General features: G+C 46.1%; 1 protein-coding gene across 1 annotated transcript in view; it reads left to right on the top strand.

Annotated features, from left to right (window-relative positions):
* The window catches only part of LOC132576257 (sodium-coupled monocarboxylate transporter 1-like), a 62,466-nt gene extending 34,900 nt beyond the window's left edge, over positions 1-27,566 (top strand). The window contains exons 12-15 of the mRNA XM_060245252.1: positions 11,569-11,753; positions 16,370-16,473; positions 18,157-18,242; positions 27,105-27,566. Coding sequence (XP_060101235.1) covers positions 11,569-11,753; positions 16,370-16,473; positions 18,157-18,242; positions 27,105-27,230 — 501 coding nt within the window. The 3' untranslated portion in view covers positions 27,231-27,566. The remainder of the gene's footprint in view (positions 1-11,568; positions 11,754-16,369; positions 16,474-18,156; positions 18,243-27,104) is intronic.
* The last annotated feature ends 262 nt before the right edge of the window (positions 27,567-27,828 follow it).

Here is a 27,828-nt window from a genome sequence, read left to right as displayed (position 1 = left end):
GGACAGAATGAGCAGGCACATTGATGAACATGGGTTATTGAGGAAGACTCAGCATGGTTTCTGTAATGGAAGATCTTGCCTCACTAACCTGTTACATTTCTTTGAGGGGGTGAACAAACATGTGGACAAAGGAGACCCAATAGATGTTGTTTACCTTGACTTCCAGAAAGCTTTTTCCTCATCAAAGGCTCCTTAGAAAGCTCGAGAGTCATGGAGTAAAAGGACAGGTCCTCTTGTGGATCAAAAACTGGCTAATTAATAGGAAGCAGAGAGTGAGTATAAATGGGCAGTCTTCGCAGTGGAGGACAGTAAGCAGTAGGGTGCCGCAGGGCTCAGTACTGGGTCCCATGCTCTTTAACTTGTCCATAAATGATTTGGAGTTGGGAGTGAGCAGTGAAATGGCCAAGTTTGCAGATGACACTAAATTGTTCATCGTGGTAAGAACCAGAGAGGATTGTGAGGCACTCCAAAGGGATCTGTTGAAGCTGGGTGAGTGGGTGTCAATGTGGCAGATGAGGTTTAATGTGGCCAAGTGCAAAGTAATGCACATTGGGGCGAAGAATCCCAGCTACAAATACAAGTTGATGGGTTGTGAACTGGCAGAGACAGACCAAGAGAGAGATCTTGGGGTCGTGGTAGATAACTCACTGAAAATGTCAAGACAGTGTGTGATTGCAATAAAAAAGGCCAACACCATGCTGGGAATTATTAGGAAGGGAATTGAGAACAAATCAGCTAGTATCATAATGCCCCTGTATAAATTGATGGTGCAATCTCATTTGGAATACTGTGTGCAATTCTGGTCACCCCACCTCAAAAAGGATATTATAGCATTGGAAAAAGTGCAGAAAAGGGCACCTAGAATGATTAAAGGGTTGGAACACTTTCCCTATGAAGAAAGGTTAAAACGCTTGAGGCTCTTTAGCTTGGAGAAACATCGACTGCAGGGTGACATGATAGAGGTTTACAAGATAATGCATGGGATGGAAAAAGTAGAGAAAGAAGTACTTTTCTCCCTTTCTCACAATACAAGAACTCGTGGGCATTCGATGAAATTGCTGAGCAGTCAGGTTAAAACAGATAAAAGAAAGTACTTCTTCACCCAAAGGGTGATTAACATGTGGAATTCACGGTCCTGCTTGGAGACAATGAAAAATTGATATCAAAAATATACAAATTATTATTGAAATGGTCTACAGAAGAAGAAGTAGTAAAATCTCAAATGGTCAAATGGGCAATCAATGTGAACAGAGAAATACAAATGGATGCGTGGGAGCACCTTTGGAAGAACTCAATGAAGATTTCAACTTGTCAGAGTATAAAAGAGAACTGTTTTAAGATGATGTATAGGTGGTATATGACTCCGAAAAAACTGGCTAAGATGAGCAAGAAAATGTCGGATAGATGTTGGAAATGTAAAAAACATGAAGGTTCTTTCTTCCATATGTGGTGGACTTGTGAAAAAGCGAAAGAGTATTGGAAAATGATACAACAAGACATCTCCAAAATTCTGGGCTATGACTTCAAAAAAACTGCAGAGACGTTTTTGCTTGGATTACAATTAGAAAAATTTCCAAAGGAAAACAGGACTCTAATTTGGTACTTGCTATCAGCTGCTAGGATATTGTACGCGCAGCTTTGGAAGGAAGAAAAAATACCGGAGAAATGGGACTGGACAATGAAAGTTTTATCGTGGAGTGAAATGGATAAACTAACTAGAACACTAAGAGACTATGATTTGGAGATATTCAAAAAGGAGTGGAGGAAATTTAAAGAATATTTAAAGAAGAAAGAGTGGAAAGTAAAAAGACATTGGACAATTTTTTAGTAGTAAGGGTATATATGGTGAACTTTGATCAGTTAGTAGTACCTTTAGTATTGAATTTGAATCTATAACCTCGGGGAAGTCAACATTGGAGGGAGGGGGGATAGAAATATCTTATGGGTTAGTACTGTTATAGTTAAAAAATAATTAAGTTTTGTAACCATATGCTATCAATAAATTGTTAAAACACATGTGGAATTCACTGCCACAGGAGGTGGTGGCGGCTACAAGCATAGACAGCTTCAAGTGGGGGTTAGATAAAAATATGAAGCAGAGGTCCATCAGTGGCTATTAGCCACAGTGTGTGTGTGTATATATAAAAATGTTTTGGCCACTGTGTGACACAGAGTGTTGGACTGGATGGGCCATTGGCCTGATCCAACATGGCTTCTCTTATGTTCTAACAATTTCAGTAAGTACTATACCAGGGGCGGCCAAACTTGCTTAATGTAAGAGCCACATAGAATAAATCTCAGATGTTTGAGAGGTGAAGATATGAACATCATATGCTTGAGAACCGCAAGGCAGGGAGGGAGGAAGGAAGGAAGATAGATAGGGATGGAGAATGGAGGGATAAGTGGAAAGAAAACAACTTTAACTTTGACAAAGTTAAAGATGACGAAGATGGAGGTTCTCTATCTAAGTTGTAGCGGCCCAGGAATGGTGATCCCTTTACCAACCTTCAATGGGGCACCATTGACGCCAGTGATGAGGGTTAAGAGTTTGGGAATGCTCCTGGAGTTCTCCCTAACTATGGAGTCCCAAGTGGCAGCCACTGCCAGAGCCGCTTTTTATCATCTCTGGCGAATATGGCAGTTGGTCCCCGACCTTGAGCGTGGTGACAGCAATTGTGATCCACGCCTCGGTCACCTCGAGAATCGGCTACTTTAACGCCCTCTACATGGGGCTGCCCTTGACTCAGATTTGGAAACTGCAGTTGGCGCAGAATGCTGCAGCCAGGCTATTAATGGGGCATCCCTGGCAAGACCACATTCAGCCTTTGCTGAGGGCGCTGCACTGGCTGCCTGTTGCGTACCGAATCTGTTTCAAAGTCTTGGTATTAACCTTCAGAGTCCTATACGGCCTAGGACCTATCTATCTGCGGGACCACCTTGCCCCACATGTTCCCCAGAGAGCACTTCGGTCAAGTTCTCAAAATCTTTTGGTTGTCCCTGGGCTAAAAGAGGCTAAGCCACAAGAGCAAGAGCCTTCTCAGTGGCAGCTCCAATAATCTGGAATACCCTCCCAGAAGACACCAGGACCTTGTGCGACTTATCGCAGTTCCGCAGGGCCTGCAAGACTGAATTGTTTCGGATGGCATATGACATCTAAATTGGAGAGGGCTGCCACCTCACCTGGATCTATCTCGTATTAGTACCAACAGCCTAAGATCTGGCCGCTTTGGAGATAAGAAAATACTATATGATCCTGCCTTGAATAGATTTCTTCAAGTATAGCACCATTGTGATTTTACCCAATTGTTTTACTGTTTTAATATTGTTTATTTTATGTTAACTGCCTTGAGTCTTTGTAGAATGAAGAATGAGTGGGATATAATAAATAATAAATAAACATTAAATGCACTCCCCAAGCCATCAGCTTGCATGACTTGGAGACGTGATTTAAAGAGACAAATACCTTCTCCAAGCTGGCTGATGGGGTGGTGGGGGGCTTCAAGAGCCACACAATATGTGTGAAAGAGCCACATGTGGCTCCCGAGCCACAGTTTGGCCACCCTTGTACTATACAAAGACACATAAAATAACAACCTCTTCTATGATTCAATTACCTGATTGCAAATGGATGAGGTAGGACAAACATTAATTTTCTAAATGTATTTATTTCTTAGATCATCAGGTCTTTTAACATATTTCAGTAGAATTGCTGCCAGCTTTCTGTCATGGGTGCTGGGGACCCTGCAGAAGAAACCGAGCCTGCAGAGCCTGCAGAAGGAACTGTGCCCCTGCCACCTGCACCAGTGCCCCTGCCTCCTGCTGAAGAAGATCCAAGCCCCCCTGCCTCGCCCTCTCAGGTGGCTCGTGTGCGTGACCGCCTTCGTCAGGACCTCAGGGATTGGAGGAGGGCGGCACGCTCACAAGCAAGACGCTCCCTGAGCCCTGAGTGGTGAAAGGATTCTGGCCCTTCTAAGTGTGAGGATGCTTAAGTTTCGGCAGGATCCTGGCTGCTGCTCTGAGACAGCAATTAGCCCAAATGAGCAACAGGCAGCAGAGGGCTATATAGCTGTGGGCTTTGGGAGGAGGCTTTGTGGAAGCAACTAGTCACATACCTGACATCCTAGCATCCACTCCGGCTCTTGACTTTGGCTTTTGGATTCCTGACTTTGGCTTGGACCTCTGGACCCCCTGACTTCGGCTTCTGAACCTCTGACCTGTGATACCTGGATTACGATTCTGTTTTGGCGCCTTGGACCCTCCTTGCTCACGAGTTGCCGACCTTGGACTGCCCCTGGACTTTGCCTGACTCAGCCCCAGCTCGTGACAGATTGCTTCCACCCACAACCAACACCCATTCCACAGGATGGATGCTGAAGCAAGTGGAACCACAGGACTACTGGCTGCGCTCCAAGCCCAGGTACAGCAGCTGACACAGGCAGTAGTACACTTGCAGCAACAACCTGTGGCCAGTGCTCCAGCCAAGTGCCCAGTTCCCCCACCTGACAGATTTGGGGGTGCCGTGGAAGAATTTCCTGCTTTCCTAGCGCAGTGCCGGCTGTACTTCGAACTAAGAGCTCGGGACTTCCCCAACGACAAAACAAAGGTGTGTTTCATCATCAGCCTGTTAAAGGGGCAGGCGGCCAAATGGGCCACACCCTTGCTGGTTGCGTCCTCTCCCCTGCTGACTGATTACCAGGGGTTTGAGGCCCACCTGTCTGCTGCCTTCTCAAACCCAGTCCAAGCAGCCACAGCCAACCGGAAGATCAGGGCGCTGAAACAAGGCAAATCCTCAGTGGCTCAGTATGCCACCGAATTCAAGCTCCTGGCCCAAGACTTGGCGTGGAATGAGGCTGCCCAGATGGACCAGTTTACCGAGGGGCTGGCAGAGGAAGTCCTGGATGAACTGGCCAGGGTGGAGTCGCCACCCACGCTCCAAGGACTTATCACCCTCTGCCTCCGCATTGATGGCTGCCTGGAAAGTCGCCGCCAAGCCAAGACCAGAGGGCGCCAGCTCCCTGCGCCGTGCCACTTGGCTCCTCGCCCATCCCCAGTTAGTACCAGAGCCAAGGAGGAGCCTATGCAGCTTGGAGCTGCTCGACCCCGCCTGACTCCAGAAGAAAAGGCCAGACGCCGCACGCAGAATCTGTGCCTTTACTGCGGTACGGCAGGCCACTATGCCTCTGGCTGCCCTGCTAAGCATCGGATACCCGGACCCTCGTTGCCACCGCCGCCAAAAGAGCAGCCCCAGGCGTAAGTGGGCCCTCCAGCCTGGGGCGACTAGCTGGGTCCTCCGAACAGCAGACTGATACCCCGGGCCCATTCCTGCTACCAGTCAAACTCCGTCTGCCTGATGAACGCTGGCTGTTTGTATATGCCATGCTGGACTCGGGAGCGGCCCACTGTTTTGTAGATGCTGCCTTTGTAAAGCAGCACCAGATACCAGTGCAGACAAAAGAGACTCCAACGCTGGTGGAGGCTATCGACGGGCGCCTCCTCCGTTCTGGCCCCGTCACCCAGGAGACCTGCCCCATCACCTTCCACGTCCAGCAGCACCAAGAACAGCTGCAGTTTAATGTCGCCCGCATGCCTCGCTTCCCGCCGATTCTGGGCCTTTCCTTGCTGAAGCTGCACAACCCCATCGTGGACTGGGCCCAGCAGGAACTACGTTTCCGAGACCCATGCCCCCATCTGACTCCTCCCACCACTCTAGCAGCCGGCATCCCGAGTGGTGGTCCTCAGCTCCCTCAGAAGTATGCGGACTTCGCCGATGTCTTCGAAGAGACAGGAGCGGATCAGCTTCCCCCTCACCGGCCCTATGACTGTGCCATCGACCTAGTACCTGGGGCACCACTCCCGGTGGGGCGTCTGTACCCGATGTTGGAGCCTGAGTTGGCAGCTCTGCGAGACTACCTGGACAAGAACCTGAAACGCGGATTCATCCGACCCTCAACCTCTCCCCTGTCTGCTCCAGTCCTCTTCGTGAAGAAGAAAAGTGGGGAGCTGCGGCTGTGCAATGACTACCGGGCCCTGAACAAGATCACCATCCGCGACCGGTACCCTCTACCACTGATCCCTGAACTCTTGGATCGCTTAAAGGGGGCCCAGATTTACACCAAGCTGGACCTCCGTGGAGCATACAATTTGGTGCGCATACGGCCCGGAGACGAGTGGAAGACCGCGTTTGGGACCCAATACGGGCAGTACGAGCACCTGGTGATGCCCTTCGGATTGACCAATGCCCCCGCTGTCTTCCAGAGGTTCATGAACGACATATTCCGGGACCTGCTCGACCGCTTCGCGATCATATACCTGGATGACATCCTAATTTACTCCCGCAATCCTGCCCAGCACGCCGAGCACGTCCGCCAGGTCCTGCAGCGCCTACGAGCCCATGGCCTCTACGCCAAGCTGGAGAAGTGCGACTTCGACCTGCGCTCCGTCGAGTTCCTTGGGCACATTGTGTCACCGCAGGGGATCCTCATGGACCCGAAAAAAGTAGAAGCGGTCCTGACCTGGCAGGCTCCTCAGAATCGCAAAGACCTGCAGCGGTTCCTTGGTTTTGCCAACTACTATCGGCAATTCATCCCGGCCTACGCATCCCTGACCACACCCCTGACTCAACTACTCCGCCCCAAAGAACCCTTCCGCTGGTCCCCAGAGGCCGATAACGCCTTCTCCACCCTGAAGACTCGCTTTGCCACCGGGCCACTCCTGAGATACCCTGACTCCCAGCTTCCCTTTACGGTGGAAGCTGATGCCTCCAACGTGGCCCTGGGAGCAGTGCTGTCCCAGCGCGAGGAGCCGTCCCAGCCACTCCAGCCCTGCGCCTATTACTCGCGCCAGCTCACTGCTGCAGAGAGGAACTATACCATCTGGGAGAGGGAGTTGCTCGCGATCAAGGTGGCGTTTGAGGTTTGGCGACATTACCTCGAAGGGGCTCGCCACCCTGTTCAAGTGCTCACCGATCACCGGAACTTGGAACACCTCCAGACCACCCGCCGTCTCAACCAGCGCCAGATCCGGTGGTCCCTATTCTTCTCTCGCTTCGACTTCCGGATCTCCTACATCCCCCATACCCAGAACCGGAAAGCAGACGCTCTCTCCCGGAAACCGGAATACGCCCCTGCCTCAACTGAGACCGTGCCCGCTGCTCCAATCCTGCCGCCCTCAGTATTTGCAGCCACCTCCACTTCACCAGCACTCGTGGAGGACATTCGGGCTAGCCAGGCCAATGATCCCTGGGTCCAGCAACACCTCCAGGCTCTCCAAGATGACCCAACAGGCGAGTTCACGACTTGAGGCGGCCTCTTGCTACACCGCGAACGCCTCTATGTGCCGCCCGGGCCCTTGCGAGCAGAAGTGCTACGCCTGACCCACGACTCGTTACCCGCCGGGCACTTTGGACAGCATAAGACCACCCACTTGCTGACAAGGGAATTCTGGTGGCCACGAGTTCGCGCTGATGTTGCCCGTTATGTCAGCTCCTGTGACGTCTGCCGACGGGCCAAAGACATCCCAGCCAAACCCTCAGGGTTGCTACAGCCCTTGCCCACATCTTCAGGACCCTGGGAGACCATCTCGATGGACTTCATCACGGAACTTCCGCGCTCCAAGGGTCAGACTTGTATCTGGGTGGTCGTCGACCTATTTACCAAGATGGCCCACTTTGTTCCGTGCCCGAAACTTCCCACAGCTCAGGAGACGGCCCAGCTTTACCTGCAACACATCTTTCGTCTGCACGGACTCCCAGCCCATCTGATCTCCGATCGGGGCCCTCAGTTCTCTTCTCGGTTCTGGCAAGCCCTCCATTCCAGCCTGGGTACTCGAGTGCACCTGTCCTCAGCCTACCACCCACAGACAGATGGCCAGACAGAGCGCACCAATGCCACGCTAGAGCAATATCTCCGCTGTTACACCTGTTACCAGCAGGATGACTGGACCACTCTATTGCCCCTAGCGGAGTTTGCATACAACAACGCGGTCCATTCATCCACCCAAATGACCCCGTTTGCTGCAACCTACGGGTACCACCCTCGGTTCTTCCCGGCAATCCTACCACCCACGAATGTCCCCGCCGTCGATGCCTACCTGCAAGAACTCCGCGCCAGCCAAGACTTGCTCTGAGAGCAGCTACAGCAGGCCAAGGAGGCATATAAACGGGCTGCGGACCGAAAGAGGCAAGAAGGCCCTCCAGTGCAGCCGGGGGATCAGGTGTGGCTCTCAACTCGCTACCTGCGCCGGCCTGGTCGGTCTCACAAGCTGGATGCACGGTTCATTGGACCCTACCCCGTCGTAGAACAAATAAACCCCGTCGCCTTCAGGCTCCAGTTGCCACCCCACCTCCGCATTCACCCTGTGTTCCATCGCTCCCTCCTTGTTCCAGCTGCACCCCCTGACCCAGCTCGGCCTCCTTCTCCACCGCCGCCTCCACCGGTGTTGGTGGATGACGAGGAAGAATATGAGGTGCGCCAGATTCTGGACTCCCGGTACCATCGTGGAGGCCTCCAGTACCTTGTGGACTGGGAGGGATACGGCCCAGAAGACCGGTCCTGGGAACCTGTGGACAATCTTCATGCCCCGGACTTGGTGCAACGATTCCACAGCGATCACCCCGACCTCCCAGGCCCCTCGACGGAGGGGACCCTGGGGGGGGGATAGTGTCATGGGTGCTGGGGACCCTGCAGAAGAAACCGAGCCTGCAGAGCCTGCAGAAGGAACTGTGCCCCTGCCACCTGCACCAGTGCCCCTGCCTCCTGCTGAAGAAGATCCAAGCCCCCCTGCCTCGCCCTCTCGGGTGGCTCGTGTGCGTGACCGCCTTCGTCAGGACCTCAGGGATCGGAGGAGGGCGGCACGCTCACAAGCAAGACGCTCCCTGAGCCCTGAGTGGTGAAAGGATTCTGGCCCTTCTAAGTGTGAGGATGCTTAAGTTTCGGCAGGATCCTGGCTGCTGCTCTGAGACAGCAATTAGCCCAAATGAGCAACAGGCAGCAGAGGGCTATATAGCTGTGGGCTTTGGGAGGAGGCTTTGTGGAAGCAACTAGTCACATACCTGACATCCTAGCATCCACTCCGGCTCTTGACTTTGGCTTTTGGATTCCTGACTTTGGCTTGGACCTCTGGACCCCCTGACTTCGGCTTCTGAACCTCTGACCTGTGATACCTGGATTACGATTCTGTTTTGGCGCCTTGGACCCTCCTTGCTCACGAGTTGCCGACCTTGGACTGCCCCTGGACTTTGCCTGACTCAGCCCCAGCTCGTGACACTTTCTCTCATATACTCAGTATTTTTAAATCTTTAGGAAGCTGTTCTCTTTATTACTTTAATTACATCACATATTTTCTCTAGCTATTCTATATTTATTGGTCAGCAATTGGGACTTCTAGTGCTGGGCAAACACCATCCTTGCTGAGGTTATGACATTTAAGAATATTTCTAGATGTGAGTCCGCTTGCGGAGAGGGCGGGATATAAATTGAATGTAATAAATAAATAAATAAATGTGTACAATATCTATATAATTCAGCAACAACAACAGTTGGATCTTTTTATTTTTACTTCATGCATACCCCACCTTTCTTCCCAATGGAGACCCATAGCGGCTTACATAATTCTCCTCCAGTTTTCCTTGTAACAACCTTATTAGGTAGATTAGGATGAGAGTATGTGACTGGCCCAAGGTCAGCCAGCAAGCTTTTGTGGCAGAGGGGAAAACTGAACCTGGGTTGCCCAGATCCCAGATTATCGCTCAGCCTCTCCATCAGACTGGACCACTAGACTGGCTTCTAGAGGAAGTTCCTATCTCTGAAATTTCTAGTAAGGGTCTTTTAATAATTTTTCAATAGATCTTGGCTCTATTACACTCCCACCAGGTATACATATAGTTAGCTTTTTTGTTAAATAAAACCTACATATTTTGTTCAATAAAACCTACATTTCCTGGATGACACCTTCGTCCTGGACCCCTTTCAGTCCGGCTTTTGTCCTGCCTATGAGATCAAAATGGCTCTGGTTGCTCTTGTAGACAGCCTCTGAAGGCAGCTGGATTGAGGTGGGTTGGCACTGCTTCTTCTTCTTGATCTGACCCACTGCCTTGCAAACATGGAGATTTGGGGGATTGCCTTACAATGGCTCTCCTCTTTTCTCCAGGGTCAGGGACAGAGAGTGGCACTAGGGGAAAGGGTTTCCCAGCAATTCCCACTAGATTGTGGGGTCCCTCAGGGAGCAATTCTCTCCCTGATGCTATACAACATCTATATGTGTCCTCTTGCCCAGCTTATCTGGGAGTTCGGGCTTGGGTGTCACCAATATGCTGATGACACACAGCTGTATCTGTTAACGGACAGCTGGACCAGGTGCTGAGGGCTGTGGCTGGTTGGCTGTAGCAGAGTTGGCTGAAGTTGAATCTATAGGAGTTTAGATATGGGAATTCAGCTTCTGGCCCTGAGTGGGGCATCACTGATGCTGGTGCCCAGTGTCCTAGGCATGATCCTAGGCATGATACTCGATGCCTCCCTGTCACTGGAGGCCCAGATCACAGTGGTTGCCAAATCACCCTTTTTTCTGTCTTTGGCAGGTTCAGTAACTAGTCCCTTATTTTTCCACTTGTGACTTGGCTCCATACAATGGTCACTTCCAAACTGGACTACTGTAACCAGTGTTCCCTCTAAGCTGAGTTAATGTGAGCTAGCTCACAGATTTTTAGCCTCCAGCTCATTATTACATGTTTCCCCAAATTATTCACTTCATTACTACATTTCCCCAAATTATTCACTTCATTATTACAGTGAGGGAGAACTAGCAGAAGGATAGACAGGCAAGATCTTGTTTGCCAAAGTTTATGTGGGTCTATAGGGGAAAACTCTCAAATGACATGCCTGGTGCGATGACATCACCTGGAAGTGACATAATCATGCTGGGCACATTGCACAGAGGACACTCTAGTATTTGGCATCAAATGGTTTTTAACCCATGCTAGAGCACCCCCCATGTGACATGCCTGGCACAAGTGACATCATCACATTGCATCCCCCACCAGCAACCAGCTAAGAGCTGGCAACCCTAATCCAAATGATTGCTGCACATGCTGCCTTTTTAAAGATGGATGATCAGAGAGGCTTGTTTTTTGTTGCATCTGTTTTGGCCCTATCCAGAAGGATGTTCCTTGTTGCGTAAGCGCAATTTTGCTAACAGTTGGGAAGCAGCCACCTTGACTGCTTCTCTGCATACCTTGTTCATGCTTAACTCATGGATGGTGCTTACAATATAAATTACGCATTGTGTGCATTTACTTTACAGACATGGTCTGGGAAATCCTAAAAGAGGAAAAGTGGTAGGCAAGGGAAAGTTTAATTACCTCCTTTCCCTACTGCAATCCCTGGAACTGCTTTGTCTGGAAATAGTAATAGCTTTGGATTTCATTATACATATTCATGTGCCTAGTATGGACAGAGCAGGCAATCTGGGCTGAGTTTAGAAATTATAATAGCACTCGGGATGAAACAGGCTGTTTTTCTTTTCCTCACGTATTTTCCTTAAGGTTTGAATATAATGTAACCTCCTATTTTTCAGGGTGCATTTGTAGGTCTTCTTGGTGGATTTACTGCTTCACTGTGGGTTGGAATTGGAGCTCAGATTTACCCTCCACTTCTTCAGAACAGCATGCCATTAAACCTTAGCACTGCACTTTGCAATACAACTGGTGCAGAAGCTGAAGGCAACTGGACTACTCTAATGGCACCACAAGCTTCTGAAAGGTGGGTACATGGTAAAGTTATCCCACATTTCTCAGATCTAAGATGGCCTTATGTAGGCCTAGAAAAATACTGTTTTGATGCTGTCAAATCTTGTGGTTTCTTGACCACTAAAACCTGGCCCATATAAATTGGTAGAAGGGTTTCTGCTGACATTATTAGGATCTGGGTCTGGGAGGGGGACTTTAGGGCAGGAGGAATTACTGAATACTTAATTATGTATTAGAGAGTCCTGTTGTGCAGAGTGGTAAAGCTGCAGTACTGCAGTTGGAGCCCTCTGCTCACGACCTGAGTTCGATCCAGCAGAAGCTGATTCACATAGCTGGTTCGAGGTTGACTCAGCCTTCCATCCTTCCAAGGTCGGTAAAATGAGTACCCAGCTTGCTGGGGGGGGGGGGGAAGTGTAATGACCGGGGAAGGCAATGGCAAACCATCCCGTAAAAAGGTCTGCCATGAAAACGTGGTGAAAGCAGCGTCACCCAAGTCACAAACTACTGGTGCTTGCACAGGGGACCTTTTGTTTTCCTAATTATGTCATTGCAGCTGTTATCTCATATTCTATATTTTGAGAGCATTTTATTCAGATGGAATGAGATGCTTAAATTTAGAACTCAAATGCTAAAGAGCCATAAACTGTGTAATAGTGCAGCTGACATAAAGTATACATTGTACTGTATGCATGGCACAGAAATGCAACTTTATAGGCACATGCTTAGTTAGTTACATTCAGATGTTTATACATTAGCTGCTGTTCTTAAGAGATAAACCTCACTGTGAACTTGTTCAGTGGGATTTAGCCCAACAAATGGAGTTTTGACACTTGGAAATGTATATATCGTGAAACTCTTGTAGATTTTCAAGATGCTACTGGACTCAAATTGAACAATCCTAGAATAACTATAATTCTTAGGTCAAAGTCTGTGAGTGTGATCAGATGACAGGCTTAGCCTGGTTTGCCCTTGCCTCTGATTTGATCCTTTTTTGTGTGTGTGTGCTGGAGAATCTTGTCAAAACATCCACCCCATGGTTGTCCATTCAGATTATTGCTGCACACTAACTACAGAGTGGCCTGCTTTTTTTTTTTGTCTTTCACACATGCACAATAGTGTGTATTCAAAGCTCCAGCTCCTTTTTGACAGCTCTGCAGTCCCTCCACCAAGTACTGTGACCATTGGTTCCTATACAACTGTATTTCTCAACAGAAATCAGTCCATTTCCCACCTGATCTTACTCCTTTTCTCATTCATTTCATAGGGAGTTTTCCCTTTTTCTCTCCCCATAGAGCTTTCCCAACAGAGCAATATTATGAAGCAGCTTGGAGTAAAGTTCTGGGGGTGGAATCCTGGCCACCAGCATGGAGCCTAAATAGGGACTATTTCCACTGCCGGTCCACCCCATGAAACAACAGAAAGAGTAATTTTTTTTAATTTGGTGCTCAAAAACAATCCCTCTGGAGGCTCCCGATATGAACAAAACATTACAGTGCATGAATGCTCAAGCGGTACTTCATGACCCTGCAGTGGAGATCTGTTTATGTGCATATCGCTAACTTGTTTTTTTTTAAAGGGCGAAAATGAAAGGGAAGGTTCTGACTCACCAGATGGCTTGACATTGCAATGGAGAGTTTAGACATCTGAAAATGCATGGTGAAACCAGAGAAATCCATAGCCCCAGACTTTTACCAGTATAAAAAAACTGCCAAATTGGAGAGGAGTGAAAATGGGGGGCCAAGAACTGCAGGGTGGGATAGAGATGATGCTGTCTGATCGTGTATTTTAGATTAGTGGGGGAACAGCAACAACATCAGCTCGAACAGCATGTCTGATAACACCCTGAGTGTCATTGTTTGTCCTATATTGGAGCAAATTTACAGTCAAACTGCATATTACAAAATAATTCCTCAATGGTTTGGACCAGAGATGTGACAGTGAGCAAAGAAATGTGCTTAACATTGTCTACGATTCCATATTTCCAACAGAAATCAGCCCTATCCCGTTACTCTTAGGTCTGTGACTCTTAGGTCTGTGATATAATAGCAGTATGAGGGGGCAAGTTCTATTGGGGACCCCCTCCACCAAGATTGCAGGCCTGATATAAATCAGACCCTATCATGTGACTACCAGTTTGCCCCCATTGTTTATTTAATTATTTATTTTAGTATATTTCTATTTCACCCTTTCCCTGTAAGGCTCAGGGCGGAGTACAACATATGATAAAACAATAAAATACAATAAAAACATTTTAAAAAACAGACAGCTCAACAGCACTCAGAGAAGTTTACTGTATCACGTATTGTCCAGCCTGGCCATCTCACATCATGATATCTCATAGAGACGGCAGATGATAATCCATTTTATAACACAGGTGACAGTGCCGATAGGGAAGACCAACCAGATCAAGAATAGATGCACATAGTCTCAACTAAAAGCCTGGCGGAACACCTCTGTTTTACAGGCCCTACAGAAGGCTAATAAGCCAGGTAGGGCCCGGATCTCTGTAGGGAGCTGATTTCACCAGGTCAGGACCAGGACCGAAAAAGCCCTGGCCCTAGTTGAAGCAAGATGGGTGTCTCTTGGGCTGGGGATGGCCAACAGATGTTGGGAGGCTGAATGTAACGACCTCCTGGGCATATATGGAAGGAGACGGTCCCGCAGGTATATTGGTTCCAGGCCGCATAAGGCTTTAAATGTTAGAACCATAACCTTGAAGCGGATCTGGTACTCAATGGGCAGCCAGTGCAGACTGTTGCGCGCCGGCTGAATGCCCACCTGTAAAGGTGGTGCAGTCAGCAGGCGAGCCGCTGCATTTTGCACCTGCTGCAGTTTCCAGATCAATCTCAAGGGTAAGCCAGCATAGAGTGAGTTACAGTAGTCTAGTCTGGAAGTGACCTTTGCATGGATCACTGTAGCCAGGTCCTGGGGCGGCAACAGGCTGGCCACTCATCAGCAGATAGCTGGGTGTCATCAGCATACTGGTGGCAACCCAGCCCAAAACCTCGGGCAATTTGGGCAAGGGGGCGCATATAGATGTTAAATAATATTGGCAAGAAAATGGCTCCCTGCGACACTCCACATATAAGCGGATGCCGCAAGGAAGTCTGCTCGCCAAGTGCCACCCTTTTTCCCCATTCCCGGAGAAAGGAGGAAAACCACTGTAAGGCCACCCCCTGAACTCCGGCGAGGCGGTGGGTCATAAGGTTGTAATCGATCATGTCAAATGCTGCTGACAGATCAAGAAGTATCAGCAGCGCTGACCCGCCTTGATCCAGATGCTGTCTTCGTCCCATGGCCCGAGCAAAAGCTGGACTGGAATGGGTCCAAGGCGAATGTCTCATCCAGGAAAACCTGTAACTGCTCTGACACCACTTTCTCAACTACCTTACCCAGAAACGATAAATTCTAAACTGGGCAGTAGTTGGCCAAGACCCCAGGGTCTAATGATGGTTTTTTCAAAAGCGGACGAACCACTGCCTCCTTCAGTTTCTCTGAGAAGGTCCCTGTTGAAAGGAACAAGTTGACAATATCACCCAGAGAGTCCCTGATGCCATCCCAGCAGGCTTTCACCAGTCAGGATGGACAGGAATTCAGGAGGCAAGTGGTAGGCTTCACTGCAGCCAGGATCCTGTCCACATCCTCCGGCAAGAGTCCGCTGAAGCAGTCCAATATAGGACCAGAAGATGGCCAAGGGGCTTCCAAGTCACATACTGTATCAATCGTGGTTGGGTAGGTCCTGGTGGAGAGTCAGGATTTTTTCTGCGAAATATGTTGCAAAGGCCTCAGAGCCAATATCCAATTCTCTACCATTTTGATTGCCCGATGGCAAAACTGTTAATGACCGAATTACTCTAAATAGTTGGGCTGGGTGCAACTTCGCAGACTCTGTGGAGGCTGCATAGAACTCTTTCTTAGCTGACTTCATAGCCCCTTCATAGACCTTCATAAACGTTCTATAAGAGGTTCTTGACTCTTTGTCATGAGCATGTCGCCACACTCTCTCTAGCCGTCTAAGTTGCTGTTTCATCCTCAGCATCTCCACAGTATACCAAGGGGCAGCTTTGGTGCCACAACGAAGAGAGCGCTGGGGAGCGATGTCATCAATGGCAGTGGAGAACCGGGAGTACCAGTCCTCCACTAACTCATTCAGTGACCTGTCAGGGGGCATCGGATCCTGCAGAGCCTCCTGAAACCACTCTGGGTCCATTTGGCTCCGCGGGCGAGCATAAATCCACTCACCGCCTAAACAGGAGGGAAGTTTCAGGTCTAACCAGGTTTATACAGAATTATAAACTGAATTCAAGGTTGGTAGATATGTTAGTTGGTCTGTAGCAGTAGAAAAGAAGAGTCCAGTACCATCTTAAAAACTAACATTTGTGGCAGGTTATGAACTTTAGTGAGTCACTGCTCGTTTCTTCAAGAAGTGAGCAGTGACTCATGAAAGCTCATACCCTACCAGACTGAGTTCAGAAACAGTGCAATCTAAACATGAATTTATATAATCTTCCATCAATATTATAAATGACAGCTTACACTCAAAGTATCACAAGCCTTTTTTAAAAATACTGTCCTTCATTTTTCTTAGGGTTTGAACTTTTCTTACTTTTCATCTTTTGGTTTTCCTAGACCTGTGCTTGCCGATTATTGGTATTCCTTATCATACCTTTACTTCAGCACACTTGGAACCTTGGTCACTGTTGCTGTGGGAATAGTTGCCAGCCTTTTAACAGGTACTTATTCCTGGGTATTGATTTTTTTAAATGATTAATTGAACATTTATGGATCTGTCCCTAAATGTAAGTACACTGCATGTCTGGAGTTACAACTGTTAGACTTTTTTCTAACTTTTTGTTTGGAAATAATTTTCTCTTTTATGGTTTCCCCTTTAACATAAATAAGTCCTTTTAACTTCCAGACTGAGAAAATAGCATTGTAGTAGGCAGGGCTTTTTAGCAGGAACACACAGGAACTCAGTTCCGGCTGGCTTGGTGTCAGGGGGCGTGGCCTAATTTGCAAATGAGTTCCTGCTGGGCTTTTTCTACCAAAAAAGCCCTGGTAGTAGGTAAATATGGTCATGTTCTGGAATAAGAGAAGATCTCTTGAATGAAATGACATCTAAAACGTTTAATCCATTGTGCTGTGTCTATGAAAATATTAAAATGGTGTGTGGAAAGCACTTGTTTTGTGTCGTGACGATTCTTAAAGGCGCATACAGATAATTGCACAAAATAAAGCATACATTTCAAGGCACACATTTCAAAGTAGCTCTTAGGCTTACAAAACTGATGCCTTAGTCCATAAGAACCAATCCATACAAGGGTCCTGTTGCGCAGCAAAAGAATTTTCATACAAGGGACTTTTGGACCACGCACTGTTTTAATATCTTCATAGAGACAGCACCATGGATTAAACATATCAATTACTAATAGTAAAGAACATTGAGTTTTTCATAAGTTTTTGCAGCATTAAAGGCTGTGTACCCAGCTTTGGGTTTGGGGTTTTTGGTGAAATGACATCTAGCTTAGATCAATGAAACTGCATGCATAGACATCCATGTATAGGAGATCCTCATTAGGCTCTGCATTAATGTTTAACAGTTCAGCTCCAGTGCAAAGATATAGATATGATTTTCATTTTCATATGATTTTTTCACAATATACATCTGAATAATTTATACTTCTTGAAATGCAGAGTTTTGCAAATTCAAATTATGTTGCTTCCACTTTCCTGGCTTTCCAAATTGAATTATTCAAGAGGCTTTCCTATGCAGGCAATAGCATTGCACTGTATTAAATTATTAGGGGCTGTGGTCTATACTACTATGTATAGTTTGCTGAAACTAGAATCCTGCTATGTAATTTTTGCAACCTTTAATGTGTCATGCTAATACTTATGCTTTGCTTCAGTTCTGTTGGTTCTGCAGCCTTAATTCCTGTTGCATTGTTAATTGAATGTCACAGTCTGTTGATTGTATGGACTCTCTCTGGATAATCCAGGTTCAGTCCAAGTGAGAAAGGTGGACTATAATTAACATAAATAAAGAAATGATGTCCAGATTAATTCAGCAAAATATGTGAAAAATCTCACTATCATAAGTGTTTGATATGGATATCACAAAAGTGGGCTACTTCTATGTAATCTTAGTCACCCACAATGGAGTTATGTTCTGATAGAAAAAAGGTCAAAATGATCTCCAAAGAGATTTCCAAGAAAATTGTACAAAAAGGACTGTTTTTTTTTTTTAAAAAAATCAACAATTAGGCCCTGATGTGTAAAGAAACCTCTTGAGGAAAGGTTTATTTCTTAAATTTAATATTTCCACTGGCCTTCTCAACAAATTTTGGAAGAAGAACCACTGATCCTAGTCTATAAATTTTGGATTGGCTTTGACCATCTAAACTGATATTTTCCAGGAGGATTACGGCAAAATGTGGATCGTAAATTCATGCTAAATAAAGAGGATTTTCTGTCAAACTTCTCATTTTTTAAACATAAAAAAGTAAGTATAATTTTATAACATATTATAATTTGACTCTTCTTGTATAGTAAAAATACTAACCTGTGTTAACATACATTATTGTATAGTTTTCTCTGCCATATTTTAGAGGTACTTTCAATATTTCCTGTGTAAAATGAGACCACTGGTCTAATTAATTGCTTAAATATTTCATAGTTGTTTTTAACAAAATATCACCCTTGAACATTATCCAAATGAAATGTAGTATTTATGCTCAGGACAAAATTCTACAGAATGTGGAAAGCTGGACATCTGTAGTATCCAGCCCCCCGCCCCCAGGCTGACCCAATAACTTAGAAAAATGCCAGAGAAAAGGCAGGTAGGATGCAATTACTAATAAGTAATTCCAGATGCACTTTGGTCATATACACACAAATACACATTTTAATAATGTTTCTAAAATAATGAAATATGAAATAGTTGGAAATATTCCCTAAAACCTAAAAGTGCTTTTCATCAGGGCTTTTTTTTTTTTTGAGCAGGAACGCAGTTTTGGCTGGCTTAGTGTTAGTGGGTGAGGCCTAATATGTAAATGAATTCCTGTTGGGCTTTTTTTACAGAAAGCCTTATGTTAAACAATGGTAACATCAGGAGTTGTGGCCTAATATGCAAATGAGTTCCTGCTGGGCTTTTTCCACCAAAAAAGCCCTGCTTCTCATCCTTATTAATTGCTGTTGTGTCACCAAACAATGAAGCAAACCCAGGCAAGGGTTGTTTTCCATTATTGTATGCATTTGGAGGCCACTACAAGCTGCATATAGAAACTTCTCAATTACCTAGTTTAAAAGAGGAGTTAAAATATTTGGTCTGAATATGAAGATTTCTAAAGAAACAATTGTATTCAGATTTGTCTTCATAAGCGTGGGCCTGAAGTATATTTATAGTGAGAAACTTCTATAGATTAAAATATGTTTCATGCTTGTAACATGGTCTCTAGGAATTACATAAATTCCAGAAAGCATTGCTAAAATTATCTGTAACATAATTCCTTGGGATACTGTAGCAGGAAAATAACAGAGCCGCACACATTACTGGTATGAAGCGAGGTTTTTTTACTTCTGGTACCAAAAACGGGTATTTTCACACATAAGTGCCTGATATCTGACCATACGGGCATTGGTGAACCAGTAGTACCCTTTGTGCTCCAGAAGGGCTTGCACATAGTGGGGGACTCTTACTTCAAGTTGACTTCCAAAGGTAAACTTGTCTGCCTCCTTCACAAGTTCTGCAACAGCCGCTACTGAGTGCAAGCAGGGGGGCCACCCTTTTGCTACAATGTCTAATTGTTTAGACAAATATGCCACCGGTCTGGGCAAGGATCCCAGCAATTGAGTTAGAACGCCTGCAGCTATTCCTTCTTGCTCATTCACATACAGAGTAAAGAGCTTGTCAGTATCAGGTAGTCCCAGAGCTGGGGCCTGCATGAGCTGGCGTTTTAAGGCTTCAAAGGCATTTTGACATTGCTCTGTCCTTTCAAAAGTTGCTTTTTCTCCCCCCTTAGTGGCTTCGTATAAGGGCTTAGCTGTTATGGCAAAATTGGGGAGCCAAATTCTGCAGAACCCTGCTGCTCCTAAGAATTCTCTCAGCTGGCGCCTGGTAGTGGGCACAGGAATGGCACACACAGTCTCTTTTCGCTCCCTGCCTAGCCTAAAAATTTCACTGTCTCTTGGCCTAGCTGAGCTTTCTTCCGAGACACTTTATACCTAGCCTCAGTCAAAAGTGTTAGCAGGGCAGCAGTGGCACCTTGGCAAGTCTGTAAGTCTTTGGCCCCTATCAGAATATCATCAACATACTGAAGGCACACAACTTCTCCTGGCACTGTTGGGAACTGGCTCAAGTCCTTACTGAGGGCATTACCAAAAAGAGTTGGTGAATTTTTGAACCCCTGGGGTAAATGGGTCTATGTATATTGTAGCTTTCTACCAGTCTCTTTTTCTTCCTACTGGAAGGCAAACAGTGGCTGACTTTCAAGTGCCAGTCTTAAACAAAAGAACACATCCTTGAGATCTACCACTGAGAAGTAAGTGGCTGAGGCAGGTATAAGTCCCAGCAAGACATATGGGTTTGGAATGACAGAATGCAAAGTCTGTGTGCAAGAATTAAGAGAGCATAATTCCTGTACTGGTCTGTAATCATCGGTGCCCGGCTTCTGGACTGGCAAAAGGGGACTGTTCCATGGAGACTGACATTCTACAAGAATTCCATATTCAAGAAGCCTGTCAAGGTGTTTCTGGATGCCAGCTACTGCCTTCTTAGGGATCAGGTACTGGCATTCTCGGACTGGAACAGCCCCCGGGATTAATTCCACCTTAATAGGTGCATGGTTTACTGCTAGTCCAGGCAGGTTCTCTTCTGCCCATACATCTGGAAATTGTTGAACCCTGACTTCTGACATAGCCTTTGCAGGAGCTGATTGGTAAAGCCTCCACTCCTCTTCTTGGGGGCATTCTAAAACATATACACCTTGATAATGTAATTTGCCTTCTGAGGTTATATAAGGCAGCTCAAAGTTCATTTGACTTTCTGATTCAAAAGTCAATCGGGCTCTTAACATGGAAAGCAAATCTCTTCCCATCAGTGGCACTGAGCAATCAGGCAAATGGACAAAATTGTGACAGACCACACGGCCTCCAACTGTACAAGTTTGTTTGGCTAGAAGTGGTCTGAATTGTTTATGCCCTGTAGCTTCAATTATATTAACATACTTGCGAATTGAAGGGGCAATCTTATCAGGCACAACAGATTGCACAGCCCCAGTATCCACAAGGAATGCGAACTCCCGACCCTCAACATCAACTGTGACCATAGGCTCCACAGGGTCAGGACTGTCATTCCATCCTTCCAACCCAACCAAGCCCTGGACAGACTCTTCTCCTTTTCTCCAATATCTGCCACTCTGGACTTGGCCTCTTCCTCTTCTCCTCGCTCTGGCTCCTCTGCTCCCCCGGCCTTTAAACTCCAGTCCTGTCATCTGTCTAGGAGCGTTTTGAATTTCTTGTGTGCAGAGGGGGGGTCGATTTGGGCATGAATCTTTCCAGTGCCCAAAATCCTTACAAAACACACACTGGTTTGGATCCAAATTGGTCATCACCGTTCTTTGATTTCTGGCATTCATTCCTTGCCCTCGAGCAGCCCCTCTGCCTCTTATAGGTGGCTGCCCAGCCAAAGCTGCTGCCAACAAATCAGCCTTCTTTTTCATCTTTCTTTCTGCCTCCCGCTTCTGGTCTACATCCCGATTGGCATAAACTTTCTGGGCAATCTCTAACAGTTGGGATAAATTCATGCCAGCAAAGCCATCTTGCTTCTGAAGCTTTTTGCGAATGTCAGCATAGGATTGAGCAACAAAAGCTGTATTTACCATGCGCAAGTTCTCTGCAGCCTCAGGATTGGATGGAGTGTACATTCAGAATGCCTGCATCATGCGCTCAGCAAAAACTCCAGGGCTTTCATCTATTTTCTGGAGTACTTTGCTGACTTTAGACATATTAATGGGCTTCTTGCCTGCTTTTTCATCCCTTCTAAGATTGCCTGCCTGTATTCTGGTAGACGCTGTTTGGAAATCTGAGAATTGGGGTCCCAATTTGGATCTGTTGCAAGAAAACGGGCCTTTATCCACTCCTCTCTATCTGCAGTTCCCTGAGGAACTTTTCCTTCTACATGTTTTCGAGCATGATGCATGATACGGCTTCTCTCCTCAGTTGTGAAGAGGGCCAGTAAAAGCTGCTGACAGTCTGCATAAGTAGGCTGATGAATAGCCATAATACTGGTTAGCAGATTTGTCATTGGGGCAGGATTATCAGAAAATGCAACAGTATGGATTTTCCAGTTTACTAAATCACTTGAAGTGAAAGGCACATACATGTATCGGGTCTCAATATCGGGGCTAGGCTGTTGAGGGATATGGACTTCCTGAAGGGAAGCTAGCAGTGAGCCCTCTGTGCTGGATGTAAAACCTGGAAAAGTTGGGGGTGAAGCTGTAGAAGAACTGGAAGTTTTCTCAGTACTTGATGAGAGTTCTGTATGCAGGGGAGGCTCAGGAGGTGAATTAAAACTTGTAGCCAACCTCTGACTATTAAACACAGGCATGGAGTAATGAGGAGCTGTCGCAAAAACGGTTGCTCTGAAAACAACTGCTGAACCAAATTTAGAGTTCGCAGGGGTGTCGCTCGCCTTTTTCCAGCTCTAGCTCCCTCATTCATCTCTATTTCCTGGCTCTCTTCATCAAAGGATTTTAAAGTGCCCTTAGATAACTGTGCTTGATCCTTGCTGTCAGTACGTCCTTCTGCTGCCTCAGCACCTCCTTCAGCTGGCTGCATCGGGAGAAGACGGTATACTGGAACATATGGTGGGGGACTAGCCAAGGGGTCTTTGGGATCGGCATCTAAGGCTTTTCCTTCTTTGGAGGGATAGTTGTTTTTACTAACACATCCTGACGCAAAGCCATAACTTGACTTGCAGCTTTATCAGCGGCCCTCTGAGCCCACTTTTTTTTCATGGTCTGTAACTTCTCTGGCCACCAATAAGACTTCTTCACCATAGCTGCCCAACTATCAATGTAGGGAAACTGACTTTCATGAGTTGGGGTGTCATGGGTGCTGGGGACCCTGCAGAAGAAGCTGAGCCTGCAGAAGAAACTGTGCCCCTGCCACCTGCACCAGTGCCCCTGCCTCCTGCTGGAGAAGACCCAAGCCCTCCTGCCTCGCCCTCTCGGGTGGCTCGTGTGCGTGACCGCCTTCGTCAGGACCTCAGGGAGCGAAGGAGGGCGGCATGCTCACGAGCAAGACGCTCCCTGAGCCCTGAGTTTTGAAAGGATTCTGGCCCTTCTAGGAGTGAGAATGCTTGAGTCTCAGCAGGATCCTGGCTGCCTCTCTGAGCCAGCAATTAGCCCAAATGGGCAACAGACAGCAGAGGGCTATATAGCTGTGGGCTTTGGGAGGAGGCTTTGTGGAAGCAACTAGTCACTTACCTGACGTTCTAGCATCCACTTCGGCTCTTGACTTTGGCTTCTGGACTCCCTGACTTTGGCTTTGACTTCTGGACCCCCTGACTTCGGCTTCTGAACCTCTGACCTACGATACCTGAACTGTGATTCGGTTTTGGCGCCTTGGACCCTCTTTGCTCACCAGCTACAGACCTTGGACTGCCCCTGGACTTTGCCTGACCCGGCCCCAGCCCGTGACATGGGGACTGTACCACACTCTTATAAACTCGCTAAACCAAGCCTTGGTCAAAGCTACCCTCGGGTGGCCATTCTACATATAAGGCCACCCAGTCATTCTGACATAATGCTTTCAGAGTTTCAGGAGTCAGTTTGACTCCATAATCATCACAGAAATGTCCCTTAAAATTCTTACACATATATTCTAGTGGAGTTTTTGACTGAATTCCACCCAAGACACACTTTGAAACACAGAGGGTAGGGAGGGTGAGATGCCAGTGGGATTCTGACAGCTCCAGATACAAAGGAAGCCTTATCCAATCACTTTCCCACTTCCCCAGCTCAGATGCACTCGCGTGGCTGAGAACCTTGGTACCGGTGGGTACAAAAATAGCTTAGAGGCTGCGCCTCCTCTCATTCACACACACACACACACCCCACAGAAATCCTCCTAGATCCTAGCCTTTGTGCTTCAGCGCCAGAACGGAGGCTACTGAACAGGGCTTAAGGGGTGAACAGACCCTTCTTCTCTCCTAAGGAGAGGTAATCCAGATTCCCAGACAGTTCATTCTCACAATCCTGAAGATCTTCCGATTCCCTGCACATGTCGGTTTAACCAGGTGCGGGATCTTGGTTGGCTGGCTGGGCACCTTGCCCCATCGAGGTGAAGAGAGCTGGACTCGATCAAAAATGTGACCGTGGCGCCTAGTCTGTTCTTCCCGCCATGAGGGTGGAAGGCAAATGGCTATGCAGCCAGCCCAAGGGGAAGGAAAAATCGTGCCCCGTCATTTCCCGGCCAATCGCACCATTGTAATGTAGCAGGAAAATAACACAGCCATACACATTACTGGTATGAAGCAAGGCTTTTTTTTACTTCTGGTACCAAAAGCAGGGTCCAGTTGAGCATCATAGCTCCAAAATACTGTACCTCCCCCCGATCCCCAGGCCATCTTTTTAAGCACAAAGCAAGCTTAGCAGGCAGGCTCACAAGTTAATCTGATTCAACATTCCCCACCCCCTTGCTCTCCTTCTAGTACTTTTCCATACTTCCTGTCTCCATGCTTTATCAGCTTCAGCAAGAAGCTTCTCAATGAGGCCCCTTTGTGTTATCCTAATACACATCTGTGAACACCCACCCACTGAAGGCTGTCTGTGCTTCTAATGAACATTGCACCAGACATCCTCTTTTTGAAGGCAGAAGTATGCTTTCATTCATTATTATAGAGGTATTCATTAATTATTCAGGAGTCCCCCTTCAATACTAGAACCAGTCAAACAAGCTTGATAGCTGCTTTTGCGTAATGTTTTATATTGCAAATAAGTCAACTAAACTTTTCTTTCCTATCTGATCTGTTTTCAAATAATGAAGGAAGGGCCCTCTCTAGTGGTCACAACATAATAATGAAATTATTGTGTGAACTTGAAAAAACCTTTTATTTGCAAACTGATGAACAACAGGTGTAACTTGTATCCATTTCACATGCAGTTTCTTCTGTTAGGCTAAAGGGATGTTTATCCATTTATTATTTTTATAAACTATCTTTCAGTCATAAAGTGGTTTACAATGAAAACAGACTTTAAAAAATTACGGTGGAAATAACTCAAAAGGACTCTGAAACCTAAAGTTAGTGAACAAACCAATTGAACCCATCTGGGTGTTCATTTTGACCAGGACAGTAGTTCACAGAGTCAAATAGAAAGCCTGTTAGTCTATCTAGTGACTTAGCATTAAAGTACTATATGCTGAACTATTTATTAATTGTATGGGTATTTTGTGTGCTTAAGAGTACAGAACACAAGATGAGGGAAAGAGTTGCAGCCTAGGATCGGCACAGGGGTAGTACAAAAACATCTAGTTTCTTTAAATGAAGCTAAGTCCTTGGGACCAGATGAACTGCATCCAAGAAAGTACTAAAAGAAGTTGTGGATGTAATTTCTGAGCCTCTGGCCATTATTTTTGAGAATTCTTGGTCAGATACCAGAAGATTGGAGGTAGGCAAATATCCCCATATTTAGGAAGAGGAGGATCTGGGTAACTACCAGCCCATCAGCTTGATGTCTATACCTGGAAATGTCCTTAAACATTTTGAAAGGACAGCTATGATTACTAAGAGCCAGCATGGGTTTCTCAATAACAAGTCATGTCAGACTAACCTTATCTCTTTTTTTTTGAGAAAAGTTACCACCTTGCTGGACCAAGGGAATGCTGTAGACGTAGTTTGATTTCAGTAAGACTTTTAATAAGGTTCCACATAATATTCTTGTTGACAAGTTGGTAAAATATGGTTTGGATCCTGTTACTGTTAGGTGGATCTGTAACTGGTTGACAAATTGCACCCAAAGAGTGCTTCTTATTATTTTTATTTATTATTTTCAATTTATAGCCCAAATGGGCTCTTAATGGTTCCTCATCGTCTTGGAGAGAAGTGAAAGTGGAGTGCCTCAAGGATCTGTCCTGGGACCTGTTTTAATATCTTTATAAATGATTTGAATGACGGAATGGAGGAATGCTTATTAAATTTGAAGAGAGTCACAAATACAGTAGAAGACAGAGTCAGGATACAGGATGATCTTAACAGGCTAAAACAAATACAATGATTTTTAACAGTAGGAAAAACCCAAGGCATCATTATAGGATGGGGGAGACTAGTCTTGGAAGTAGTATGTGCAAAAAGGATCTCGGGATTCTTAGTGGACCATACATTGAACACAAGTCAGCAATGTGATGCAGCAGCTAAAAAGGCAAATACAATTTTGGGCTATATCAACAGAAGTACACTGTCCAGATCACCGGTTTACTCTGCTTTGGGTAGACCTCACTTAGAGTAGTGTGTTCAGTTTTGGGCACCACAATTTAAGCAGGATATAGACAAGCTGGATAGTGTCCAGAGAAGGGCAACAAAGATGGTGAGGGATCTGGAGACAAAGTCCTAAGAGGATAGGTTGAAGGAGCTGAGTATATTTAGCCTGGAGAAGAGACTGCTGAGAGGTGACATGATCACCATCTTCAAGTACCTGAAGGGCTGTTATCTAGAGAGTGGTGCAGAGTTGTTTTCTGTTGCCCCAGAAGGTTGGACTAGAACCAACAAGCTGAAATTAAATCAAGAGTTTTCAGCTAAACATTAGGAAGAACTTCCTGACAGAGCGGTTCCTCAATGGAACAGGCTTCCTTGGGAGATGGAGGGTTCTCCTTCTTTGGAAGTTTTTAAACAGAGACTAAGTGGCCATCTGACAGCAACGCAGATTCTGTGAATTTAAGATTATGGGAAGGAGGTTAGGAAGGGTTGCATCAGTACTTGGTTCTCGTTGTCCATTCTTACATGTCCAGGGAAATGCTGATCCGGCAGCAATTTTTCTCCATGTCAGGGATCCTGGAGGTTTTTTGCCATTTTCTGGGCATGGAACAGGGGATCACTCTGTGTGTGTGGGAGGTATTTTGAATTTCCTGCATTGTGCAGGACCCTAGAGGTCCTTTCCAACTCTATGTTTGTGTGTTATCTACTGACAGCATTGTGGGCATGCAGGAGCCCATGTTTTGTCCCAGTATCTCTCTATAGCTTTAGTGCTGCTACAGCAGATGGCATTTTTAATTCTGAGGATAGTATGACCAGAAATGCTGTCACCACATACAACAGTCTCCTTCAGAGTGCATTCATGGCTGTTGTTGTTCTAATTTTGTTTTCCAGGATGACAAAGTTGAAGTTTTGAACTGGAAAAGAGCTGCTGATGAAGGAATAGACAATCCAGCTTTCAATCACATTGAAATGAATTTCACAGACAATAAAGAAAAAGCCAATGGTGTTTATACATGAAAATCCTTTTGAACTCTGTGCTGGTTGGCAGCTACTCAGATATGCCTCCCAAAGAATAAAATTCCAATGAAAAATGGTAGTTATCCTACATGAGACTATGAAAATAACTGCTGTCTGAATTTTGCACAATCATAGCCAAGAGATGAATTCTTGGAACCAAGAATAAATTGAACAATATGTATATGAACAAATAATTGCGAGTAATCATGCTGCTGATTTCAGAAAACGTAGGGAGCAAATTTGGGGTATTTAAAATATAAGTAGCAGTGAGTGTGCAACAAGAACAAAGTTAGATTTTAAAAAGGTAAGTTTTTACTGAGGAATTATGATATGTAAATTATTTGCAGGGCTTTTTTTTTTGAGCAGGAATGCACAGGAATGCAGTTCCGGCTGGCTTGGTGTCAGGGAATGTGGCCTAATATGCAAATGATTCCTGCTGGGCTTTTTCTACAAAGAAAGCCCTGCGTGAAACAATGGTGACATCAGGGGGTGTGGCCTAATATGCAAATGAGTTCCTGCTGGGCTTTTTCCATAAAGAAAGCCCCAGTTATTTGTATTTTCTATATGTAAAAGAGAAACCAGGACTAAGCTTTTCTTA

This window comes from Heteronotia binoei, chromosome 8 (assembly GCF_032191835.1).
Source record: "Heteronotia binoei isolate CCM8104 ecotype False Entrance Well chromosome 8, APGP_CSIRO_Hbin_v1, whole genome shotgun sequence".
Taxonomy (NCBI): domain Eukaryota; kingdom Metazoa; phylum Chordata; class Lepidosauria; order Squamata; family Gekkonidae; genus Heteronotia; species Heteronotia binoei.
The sequence above is the reverse complement of the archived record's forward strand: the minus strand, read 5'-3'. Positions and strand labels throughout refer to the sequence as shown.